General features: G+C 42.6%; 1 protein-coding gene across 2 annotated transcripts in view; it reads right to left on the bottom strand.

The window, feature by feature from the left end:
* Positions 1-2,982: 2,982 nt before the first annotated feature.
* The window catches only part of LOC143289813 (uncharacterized), an 85,606-nt gene continuing 75,746 nt past the window's right edge, over positions 2,983-12,842 (bottom strand). For both annotated transcript variants that reach the window (XM_076598974.1, XM_076598975.1), the window contains exons 3-5: positions 12,460-12,586; positions 11,565-11,754; positions 2,983-4,664 (exon numbers count right to left, since the gene is read on the bottom strand). In XM_076598974.1, coding sequence (XP_076455089.1) covers positions 4,630-4,664; positions 11,565-11,754; positions 12,460-12,586 — 352 coding nt within the window. In that variant the 3' untranslated portion in view covers positions 2,983-4,629. The remainder of the gene's footprint in view (positions 4,665-11,564; positions 11,755-12,459; positions 12,587-12,842) is intronic.

Here is a 12,842-nt window from a genome sequence, read left to right as displayed (position 1 = left end):
ATTCTTTTAGTAATATCTTTAAAAAGAAACTTCTGAAGAACATCATGACATAATTTATGAAAACAAATGGAGGACAGAGATTGAGAAAGGCCACCCAGACAGCAGAACCAAATGGGCCCCACATGGGTCCCACATGGTTAACCAGATGGGCCTCACTTGGGCTAACCATGTGGGCCCCACTAAGATTCGCAAGGAGGTTTCCAAGTGGGACCCACATGGGTTTCTCCTGGGATCCCAGTGGGCAATCCCATATCTGTGATGGGCAGCCCATCAAAATACCACCTCAGAAGGGCTTACCACATGAAAACCATATGGCGTCTGGTGGCATTTTGATGGGCTGTCCCATGTCCCATGTGGTATTTTAATGGGCTGTCCCATGTCCTAAGTGGTATTTTGATGGGCTGTCCCATGTTCCTGTGGTATTTTGATGGAATGTCCCATGTCCCCAGTGGTATTTTTGTGGGCTTTCCAATGTCCCTGTGGTATTTTGGTATTGATTATGATCACACACACACACATGCACGCACATGCATACACACACACACATTTTTGAAAAAACAACAACAGGAGTTTTATTTGAATAAGATTACATCATATGGTGGAAAACCATTTTCACAAATACAAGGTCATTGACATTTTTACAATTTCACTCCATGACATTTTACATAATTTATATCTGCTTCATCAGCAACATCAAATGTAGTTCAAACACCTCAAATGCCAAATCATAAAGCTAACCTTTAGGAAAACATCCCAATGTGGCATTCATAAGAAAAAGTATTTCTTTATAAACAGAAGTACAGTTAAGGCAGCCAAGAATACTCAGTTTTTTTAAAAGAAAATGCTCATCTTGAAATACATATTGCTATACAATACGGAAAATACTGTTCTCAAATGCAAAAAGGGCCTTTCAGTCTTAAAAGCAATGGCAACCAAAGGAATTGAACAACGCCACCTCTTCCTGCTATACCAATCACTCGTCCTCAGTGTGATCGACTACGGACTTGGGCTAACAACACCGTCTCAAAGCAACCTCCTAAAATTAGAAAGAGTCCAAAATGAAGCTATGAGGCTGATCCTTGGAACAACAAAAGACACGCCCACAGAAACCATGCGATACCTGCTTGACCTTCCTTCAGTGCAGGCCAGAAACAAGTTAGAACAGGTCAAGACCTACTTCAAAGCATTAGAAAACCCTCAAAACCCACTGCATGACGCAGTCAAAGAACCAAAAGGCAGCCGTCTAGGACGAGGAAGATCATGGATGGGGCAAGCAGAAGACACAATCCAGCTAGTATGCCGACTACAAGACCTGAAAGAAACAAAAGAATGGGAGAAAAACCCCGAAAACCTCAACCATCTATTCAACACAGTCATTTCACCCACTCTAGGAAGACATTGTTGGGAATGGCCAGAGGGCAAAACTGATGCGGAAGTGAAGCTGCTTATAGAAGAAAACAGTAAAGAAGAGGACATCATCATATACACAGATGGCTCAGTCACCAAAGACCAGTCTGGCTGGGGATTCACTGCGAAACAAAATGGAAAAACAATTTGGGAAGAGAATGCTGCCTACAAAGTCACAACCTCCAGCCTAACGATGGAAGTTGAAGCTGTGACACATGCCCTCCAGTGGCTATCGTCCATCCATACGCCCGGAAACCAACATGCCATGATTCTAACCGACTCAATGAACCTCATACAGAAAATTGAAAACGGAATGGGAAAGCCCAGAGTGGCATAAGGCAATGCGCAACTTTCAGATTAAAAAACTCACATGGTCATACTGCCCGGGACATGCAGGTGTTAAGGGAAATGAGAGAGCTGACAGACTTGCTGGTAACGCAACACCAACGAGCGGCCTACATCTAGGAAAATCGGAAATCCTCAGAAAAGTCAAAGAATACCAAAAAGAACAGGTACAAGGCCATCACACCATCGATCGCCTCAAAGAAATAGAAGCAGAGAGAGGGAGCGGCCGCAAGTCTAACATGAAAGGTAGAGCACGATGCTTTGCAAATCAAACAAATATCGGCATCATTTCCAAACCAACATTGCGCAAATTTCTTCAAAACGGAACAGAGTCTCTGTGGGCCTTTCCAAATACAATAGACCGAGCAACACACTAGACGCCACGTTCTTGGCATCAGAGATCTTTTCCCATCCCTCTTGCGGCCAGTCAGTGGCGGCTGTGTGTGTTTGTGTGTATGTGTGGGTCTGTGCTTTTGAGTGCGTTTGTGAATGCGCGAGAGTGAAAGTGTACACAAGTGTCAGGAGAGATATGTGTACGTGTGTGTGTGTGTGTGTGTGTGTGTGAGGGGAGGTGGGAGTGCGGGGGGAGGTGGGGTAGAGGATGAGGTATGTGAGTGTATGCATGCCTACACTGTGGGAGCAACAGGATATTGGAACGTATATATATATATATATATATATATATATATATATATATATGTATATATATATGTATATATATATATATATATATATATATCTTTGTATGTACGTGTGTGGGGTTGGGGGTGGGAGATATGGGCGTATGTGTGTGTGCTTGTACAAGTAAGTGTTCATCTCTGTGAGTGTGTGTTTGTGTGTGTGTGTGTGTGTGCCGTGGAAGCTGCGATACGTAGACTAGAAATGAGTGTGTGGAGGAGGGGGTAGAGGAGGTGCAAGGTAATGTGTGTGTGTGTGTTGGAGCTCATGTATGTTTATATGGATTTGACTGTGCTTTCATAGGTGCTTGTACAAGTAAGTGTTCATCTCTGTGAGTGTGTGTTTGTGTGTGTGTGTGTGTGTGTGTGCCGTGGAAGCTGCGATACTTAGACTAGAAATGAGTGTGTGGAGGAGGGGGGTAGAGGAGGTGCACGGTAATGCGTGTGTGTGTGTGTGTGTGTGTGTGTGTGTTGGAGCTCATGTACGTTTATATGTGTCTGACTGTGCTTTCATATATGTGAAACTGCATGTTTGGTGCATTTCTGTTATGCATGTGTGGGTGTATGTGTGAATGTGTGTCTTCATATTTTACATTTATTCGCTTATTTATCACCATTGTTGTCTTATTTATTTATTTATTTATGTTTTATTATTATCATTTTATTAGTATTACTAATATTATTACTACTACCTTTTTCTATATTATAATTATTATTTATTTATTTATGCAAGCTTATCTATTATTTATTCCCCCGTTTTTTTTTTGTTTTTTTGTGTTTTTTTTGTGTTTTTTTTGTTTTGTTTTTGTTTTTGTTTTTTTTCTCAAGGCCTGACTAAGCGCGTTGGGTTACGCTGCTGGTCAGGCATCTGCTTGGCAGATGTGGTGTAGCGTATATGGCTTTGTCCGAACGCAGTGACGCCTCCTTGAGCTACTGAAACTGAAACTGAAACTATACAACATCAGAGCACTGCACATTGTGAATCAAGCATTGTCATACAAAATTAACAAAAAAAATCAATAGGTCGCAAGCATTGATTGCAACTCTGTCACATGGGGGAAATGCTTGAGACAAAAAACAACAAAAAAAGCATGCATAAAGATATGGGTGACTACAAGAAAAGCAAACTTTCACTTTCTGAATAAAAGAAAAACAAACAAATCACCTGAAACATAACAGATGTCATAAATAAAAGTCACAATCAATCTTCTCAAAGACGCAACTGAACAGAAGGCTGAAAAGGAAAGCATCTTCCATACATGCAGCCTGTGAAGCAAGCAGCTATATATATTTTTTTTCATTTCTTTTCTTTTTTAAATTTCATCTCTGTCAACTGATAGTTGGGATGTGCCAGAGTGTGAAATTCATTCAATATGAAATAGTGTAAAAATTATTTTGGTGACATGGTATAAATAACATTTACATTTCCCAGTGCAGTTCTGCTCTAATGAGTTAATTAGGTGAAATATCAGTTGAACCAACAATTAAAAGGGTGCTCATTTTCACAGATGTCAAGTGGAAAATCAGTTGTGCTATATCTTGACTGTCTATTGGTCTTGTGAATTTTGTCACACTGCAACTGTCCTGGATTTCTCACTTAGTACATTACATCTTAACATTACATACATACATATCTACATATCTACCTGTCTGCCCAAGCTTCCCTGTACAGAGTTCTTTATATTGTTCATATATATATATATATATATATATATATATATATATATAGATATATATATATAAACATTATTCAAGTGATAACAATAAAGTCATTGAAGTGAAATGCATTTCTCTTTAACCTTGAAAGACTATATTGTAAACAACTGTTTCACTGCGGAAAAAAAAAGTGTGAAAAGCTTGTGAAATTAAGTTGATAAATATGGTGACATATTAAAATACACAAGATGAACACATGTTGAAGAAAATCTGATAATTTCTCTTCTGAGATAATAAAGTTGTTCTGATCATGATTCTGATATATATCAGAGAAAAAAAATCACAAAAAATAATGTACTAATTCATGTACAATGGTTCTAGTAACTCACATTCTTTTTCAATCATTACAGTTCTTACATGCATTCATGAGCATGAGACATTTGAGTGAACAAACAATACTGTGTACAAGATCTGTTTATTTCCCAAACTTTTGAAAATTGGCTCTTCACTTTTTTGGTTTCCTGGGTGTTGTTTCCTCACGAATTCATAAGTCTGTGTCCATTTCCATCTGTTCAGGTTCTGAAACAAAAAGAATAAAGGTCTAAATGAAATATAGGAACACACACACACACACACACACACACACACACACACACACACTCACACCTTCTGTCTTAATTTGGCCTTACATACATGCCAACACCAAATGCAGAACACATATACTAATTGACTGACACTCACTAAATGACTAACACCACTGCCCTATCTAACCCATCTTACTCAAACACACACACACACACACACACACACACACACAGAGACACACACACACTCACTCACACACATCTTTGCATTCACACACACACACATGCGCGCTCACACACATACGCTGTGACAAATTATAAAATTGAACCGTATTTAAAGAATACAGCAAATACACAACACAGGAAAGCACTGACCATGTTACGAATCAGCGCCCATGACTTACAAATCGAACAGGGAAGATATAAAAATACACCGAAAGAACAGAGACTGTGTGATACTTGTAACAGTTTAGAAGATGAGATTCACCTTTTAGACAATTGTGTAAAGTACAATACTTACAGACACAGATTCCTAATCGATATATGTCGTCCAAATGCAAAGCCTAGTGAATTGATCCTTCTAACAGAAATACAGCCAAGGCTGGCGAAATTTGTTCATGAATGTTTCTCTTCTTAATATGCTCATGTTTATGTTTCATTGTGTCTTATAAACTTTAAGGTTTTATGACAATAAAAAGTATTCTATTCTATTCTACACACCTTTTGTCTTAATTTTTTTTTTTTTTTTTTTTTTTTTATTATAGGAAATTTTCTATCTAAAATTACGTTTAAATAACACACTTACCGTGACCCAACTAGTGCAGACTCCGGCAGGGGTCTGACATTCCTGCCTGTGCAAACTACTATCCGCCTATGCGGAGAAAATGAAACTACGGCCGATAACCTCCCGGAAGTAGGTAACCTCCCCTTTGTCCCGCTGGCTAACGCCCTCTTTTGACGGCAATATGCCATCACCAGCGCAGCGAGCAGGGAGAACAGGAAGCGGGGAGGACGGGAGGGTCTTAAATTTGGGTCACGGTAAGTATGTTATTTAAACGCAATTTTAGATAGAAAATTTCCTTTTAATTACACATACTCAACCGCGATCCAACTAGTGCAGAATAGCGCGACAAGGTGGAGGGCTCGCCTGTTCTACCGTCTGTTTGCTGTGATGGCCTGTTGTGCAACTACCACAGAAGCGATGCCTCTTAAGCCATCATCCCGTAGTTGTGCGACGTCTCTCTGGTAGAAGTCGATGAGCCATCATCCCTAAAGCGACAGATGTCCCTCAAGTAGAATTCGATGAAGTGGAGTGTACTGTGCCACCTAAGGATATTGGTGCGGGCAAAGAAGACCGAAGTCCGCAGTCGTATTGTGGGGGAGGTCTGTGGACCACAGCTGTGCTGATAAACGTAGGGCAAAGAAAATCGGGTCGGTGGGTTGAATCCACACTTTACTGAGAGCCCTTTGAATCAAAGGAAGGGAAGGAAACATGTACCCTTATAGGGTTGTCTCATTTGAGCGTGGTTGAGCGTCAATGCAAGGAGATGTACATGTGGTTTGATCTGATGATTCCACATCGGATGTGGGCCGATAGTGGAAGTGATTTTTGGTTTTGAGGGAAACTGTGGCACAAGACAGAGGTAGGTTGCCATGTTGGGCTTGCCTTAGGCATGACAGCCAGATCTGTAGAGCTCCTCCATGCGAGCTGACAGGCAATGGGCGCTCCCCCCACCACTTTTTTTGTCATTGCCAAAAAATGACAGCACTGGTATGTTGCCTATGCACAGAATGGCAGGCATTTGGCAACAAAAGACGATGTCCCTGGTGCCTCTGGGACAGGGTTGTGTAATTGCCCAGGTAGGTATCATCACGAAGGGGCTTACGGAAGGCTTGGTGGCTTCTCTACCTGAGTGTGGCATGTTGGAGCCACCTGCAGATAGTTGTCGGTGGTCAATGGCTGGGTTGGATCAGGCTGTGGAAGTGCGTTTCATGCGCCCACATGTCACTCAGTCTCATTCTGTGGTGGAATACCAAATGGAAGAGGGTTTCCATGGGGAAAAGTTTTTGCTGAAGGTTCTGTAGTGAGAAAGGGGACCAGATCCATGACAGGCCTCTGGCTGTGTATGGTGCGCACTGAGTCTGGAATGGAGCTGGGCGGGGGCAGGGAGGTAAGTGGCTCAAGATGTGTTGTACTGGCTATTTACATCAAAGCACTGATCTGACATATGTTTCCAATATGGCCAACTGCAAAGTGAGAGCTGTATTATCAGTGGTTTCTGAATTGCAAAGGGAAATCATTTGCAGCTTAGCCTTTCATGAATGACTGTGTCTCTCAGACTGGAAGTCAAATTGTACTGGGACTTAGTGCTGTAGCCTTGGGCCTAACTAGCCATTGGGATCCCTCCTAAGGCCCTCTTGATCGAGGGACCAGGGATGCAACTTAGGCAAAACACTCTCTACTGGAAATTGTATAATCGAATTCCAGCCCAAATAGTTGGGACAGCAGTTGCCTCCTCTGCTGTTCCGATGGTGACTGTCGTACACGACTGATTATCATATATTGTTCCTAGGAGGGCACCAATCAGCATGGGTAAATCAGGAAACAGTTGCTGTGTGCTTGAGGGATGAAGGTGTCCACCATGCAGGTTATATTGCAATGTAAGGGAGCCGGAAAGAGTTGACGGGGTCTTGTGGTGCAACCATGTGTCTGAAAGGCATGGTGCTTGCTTCCGAAGTGACAACCAAGTCATCCTCTGACAGGCCCTTGACTGAAGGCTGGGGCTCCATGATGGGATAGCCTGCCTAGGCTAGAAAACCCCTGGAAGTGTCTCATTGGAAAGACAGAGCTTGAGAAGGAGTGGCCATCTGTAACCACAGCAGTGGTTGTGTGTTGAGGCTGAAGGGATCGGGCAGGAAAGACCAAGTGCAGAAAGTGCTTTCAAACGCCAACTGTTTGAGACGTTGATGCTGGATCTCTGTTCAAGCAAGGTGATGGGACGAACTAATGTGCTTGAATGCGGCATCTGCCGTGCTGGTATGAGTGGGCAGAAAGGTACACCCCTGTGGCTAATGGACGGTTCGTTGTGCTCTGTGAGACGCATCCGTCCTCGTCAATAAGCCTTTCTCCCAAATGTAGAGGAAAACAATTATGACCCAGGCCTTCTGCTACTAGAGAGGAGTGGAAGAGATGGGCTTAGGGTGATTGTCTTCTGCCCAGTGGGCAGTTCTGGGTCCGCAAAAATTCTGGGAATCAAAGATTGACACCCCTTCGTGGGAAGGCTGGCTAGGATGTAGGGCCCGTGTGGAGCTGTTGTCACAACCACAGTGGTGCAACAAAAGGTTGTTGTTGGCAAGGGGGGGAAGAAGGGATGCCTTACAAACTGGGGAGGAATGAAGGGCATGTGTCCGGAGTGGCACTTCTAAGTTGGACTGCCTCATCCCTCCTTGTGCCAAGTTAGGGCATCTCCAGCCCTATGGTTGATTGTTGTAGGCAAATGAGTTGGGTTGCCTTGTCCCTCCTTGCGCCAAGCGAGGGCATTCTTAGCCCTGTGGGTGGGAAGGGGGTGTGTGGGTCCCTAAGGACCAGCCACTACTAAAATGTGAAGGAGCATACATTCAGGTGTGAATGAGGCAGTTTTGTCTGTGAGTGCAGTCGTCCTCCGAAAGCGAGGTAGGGATGAATTTATGAAAATGAATACATACATGTGCAAAGGGAATATAAACTTCCATCAACTCAAGTATTGATGTCAGAAATATGCCAGTGACAAGGGATCGAAACACAAGAAATAAGCGGCTGTATAAGCATACGTGTAGCGTGTACAGATATAGCCAAGTAAATGGGTAAGTGTGCATAATCAGTAATGGAAAGGACTCTGTGTATGCACCTAAATATGAGACGTACATACACATATGAATAAAGTGCAAATACGTAGGTGCAGAGAGTTCAGAGCATTGTGGACAGAAGGCCGCAAATGCAAGTGCGCCTATATTGCTATGTAGGGAATCTCAATGAATAGATGTCAATGAATAGAGATAGAAATATAATTGTACATGTTAATAAGAAGGTTGTCTGAACCTATCCCATAAGCGCACACGCATGTGTATTCTGAGGGATAAGTATACATCTATAAGTGAAAAAATGTAGCAAGATATCTCATAGATATATATGTGTATATGTGTGTGTATATATATACGTATATACATACACACACACATATACATACACACACACACATATATATATATACATACATACATACAATGATACATACATCTATATATACATATATATAGCTATATATATATATATATTTCGTGATTGTTGATTGTGATAAAAATCAAAAGGACAGAAGGGGAAATATTGTGATTTATTTCCTGTTATTGTGTATCACAAGAAGAGAATGGTTATAGGACTGGTTGCCTGCAGAGGGCTGTGTGTGTGTGTGTGTGGGGGGGGGGATGAAGAACCCCAAAGTTCAGTCGCCAATAGCCTGAGAAACAGCAAGAAAGGTGTAGTTGCTGTGCAAAGATGTGTAAAGTCCATGAAAGGGCATGAGGACCCAATGAGAATTCGAGGAAACATCGTAGGTGGACAGCACGGGGGGCAGGAGTGACGTGCTGTGTCGGTTACAAATGCGGAGTTGTCTCCCTTGGCGCCGATATTCGGCGAAAAGGATGGTGTCTTTAGAGCACATATCCCCCGGTGTGACGTTTCCTCGATGTAGAGGGAGGAGCGTCATGCTGCATGCGAGAGTCCGTGGTTCTATGCCACCTTAACCGATAATAATAATGTCCCTTAGTGCCGTGGGCATCCCGAACCGAATCGGTCGCCATCGGACGCGAGACGGTGGGGACATGTGGCATGATGGCGCCATAACCAGACAAGATCGGCCCGAGCACTGCCGAAAGGCAGAATCGAGTTATCAAGAGGCACTCCGACGTGGAATTGCCGATATTAGTCTGGATAACAGTGGAGATATGCAGTGGGGCAGAAACAACTGTCACTGCCGAAGTTCAATGGGCTGTGCACGCATCTGCTCTGAGCGCAAGGGGTGCAGCAGGCGCTAGGTGTGGCACCAGTGCATAATTGCCGCAGCAAGTTCCCAATGGGTTGCTGGTTGTTTGGTTGAGCAGCTTGCTGAGACGCCATTAGTGGATGGGAAACAGCAGCAACCGGCGGTGTGGCAAATGGGGTAATCACCGCAAAGCTTGAAGGGACCGAGCACGCACCTGCACTGTTGGCGAGGAGCCGTGCCGGTAAGGGGAAGTAACTGCGGCGGTCACCGGCAAGGGTGCCGAAGCAGGAGTTGTCTCCCTTGGATCCGAAAATCGGACAAGAAGAGGGTGCACATGCATGGGCAAGCGTGTCCCCTAATGGTCCACCTTCCTCCCTACCCCTGGGGAGGGCATCCCTAAGCGCCTCGGTCGCCATAGGATCCGAGACGGAAGAGGCATGCCGCGTGGGAGGCGCGTGAGCCAATGTCACGGCCGCCACAACGGACGCATCGCACATAGGGCCCAGTCTAGCGTGTGGATCCGAAGCCAGTGTATGGTATTGTTTTCCAAAGGGGTTATGGCACATTCCCAGTATGTGTAATTAAAGGGGTTATGGCACATTCATTGTTGACATGGGAAAAGTGATAGAGATCGACTCGGGTGTCCTACCGACTGGCAGGGCCGAGAAACGCGGATCGCGTCGACTTCGTTCGCGAATTGAAAAGGAAAGCATCAATGGCACCACTGACCTGAGTATGGGGTAACGTACCCCTAGAAGTCGCCGGAGAGGGTGCAGGAGGTGGTGGAGGTCTGGAGTCGACCGGAGGAAGCGAAGGAAGTGGGGGAGGCGTCGGGTTGGCGTTGTTGAGAGGGCCAGAAATAGAGGGCCCAGAGTGTCCGCGAATCGATATCGATCGCGCCTTAATTTTAGCCCGATATCCCAATCGAACCATATAATTATGTGACCTGGTTCGAGACAAAATTTGACAAAAAACAAGAACGCCAGAGAATCGACAGACAGACAGAAAATACGAAAAAACTTAGCCGTATGGAGAGCACAGGACAGGAGTCATAATGACTGCCGGAAAAAGAGGGCGTTAGCCAGCGGGACAAAGGGGAGGTTACCTACTTCCGGGAGGTTATCGGCCGTAGTTTCATTTTCTCCGCATAGGCGGATAGTAGTTTGCACAGGCAGGAATGTCAGACCCCTGCCGGAGTCTGCACTAGTTGGGTCACGGTTAAGTATGTGCAATTAATTATTATTTTTGTGTGTGTGTGTGTGTTATTTTTTTACTTTATTTTATTTCATTTCATTTTATTTTTATTTATTTTATTTTATTTCATTTTATTTTTTTTATTTTTTTTTCTCAAGGCCTAACTAAGCACGTAGGGTTATACTGCTGGTCAGGCATCTGCTTGGCAGACGTGGTGTAGCGTATATGGATTTGACCGAACACAGTGACGCCTCCTTGAGCTACTGATACTGATACTTGTCTTAATTTGGCCTCATATTCACATCAATCCAAGACCAAATTCACAAACACAGACTAAGTGACTAACACACAAACATACAACCACAACTTATAACCATTCATTATATATATATATATATATATATATATATATATATATATATATATATATATATTACTGTCAGATTATCAATGTGTTATTTTCTTTGTACAGGTCGATTATTTTCACTTTTCAGTTGACAGTGTGATATAATTACAAGGTCATTTCTTTGTACTATGCTTTATTTCCACTGGCCCTGAGTATTTTCAGTAGAGTGATCTACTTAGCTAGCTAAAGCATGTAAAAGAATCCATAGCAAGAAAAAGTCCCCTATGGCAAATTTCTACCAGAAAAATCTCTCTCTCATAATTGACGCATCACTTACCACTGCTGCTGACTGGAGGAAACAGCAGAAGAGTTCTCCAATGGCAGGTTATCTGTGTCCTGCTCCTTCCCATTTTCATGGTCTGTCTTCTGGGTATCATTCTGATGACTGTGCAGCTGAAGGTTTTGTTTCCCGGGTGTTGTTTCCTCATGAATTGATAAGTCTGTGTCCATTTCCCTCTGTTCAGGTTCTGAAACACATAGAATAAAGGTTTAACTGAAATATAGCAAGCATAAAATGACATTTATTTATTCATTCATTATCACGTATTTTAGACTTGAACAGATAACACACTCTCACAAGCGTGTTCTTCACCACCACCCTATCTAATCCACCTTACACACACACACACACACGCACACACACACATACACACACACATACACACACACATACACACACACACATCTTTGCATTCAGACACACACATGCATGCACGCACACAAACATACACACCTTTTGTCTTAATTTGGCCTCATATCCGTGTCAATCCAAGACCAAATGCACAAACAGAGACTGACCAACACACAAACACAACTTAAAACCATTCAGTTCACACAAACACACACACAAACACACACAGATATATATATATATATATATATATATATATATATATATATATATATATATATATATATATATAAGCAATTAGGTTTCTGTTAGTATGTTGCACATGTGTGTGGACGTTAATAACTTGATTACTGGTGTCATTACTGTCGATTATCAGTGCATTAGTTTCTTTGTACTGGTCGATTATTTTAACTTTTCAGTTGACTGTGTGATATAATTACATGGTAATTTCTTTGACATAGTAATGCTTTCTTTACACTGGCCCTGAGTATTTTCAGTAGACTAATAGTGTAATACAATTACACTAACACCAATCACTTACCACTGCTGCTGACTGGAGGAAACAGCAGGAGAGTTCTCCACTGACATGTTCATATGTCTCCTGCTCCTTCCCATTTTCATGGTCTGATGTCTTCTCAGTTCTTGGTATCATTCTGATGACTGTGCATCTGAAGTTTAATGGAAACAGAAACATAAAGGCCAAAATTTTCTTCAGAGGTACAAAATGTGGAAAGACGTATTTCAGCTTTCCTTCATGTAAAATGATCCAAAGGCATGTCAGTTTACTGGATATTGGCTTTTTAGTTCCTCCTGTTATAACCTAATGTTACACCATCAACATTTATTAAATATAATTATATATGCATGCACAGTACAGTAGTATATTGCTTTGGCTGAATGCACATATATGTCCCCGAATCATAA

The sequence above is a fragment of the Babylonia areolata genome, chromosome 14 (assembly GCF_041734735.1).
Source record: "Babylonia areolata isolate BAREFJ2019XMU chromosome 14, ASM4173473v1, whole genome shotgun sequence".
Taxonomy (NCBI): domain Eukaryota; kingdom Metazoa; phylum Mollusca; class Gastropoda; order Neogastropoda; family Buccinidae; genus Babylonia; species Babylonia areolata.
Note: the sequence above shows the minus strand (reverse complement) of the source record. Positions and strands in the feature narration are given on the sequence as shown.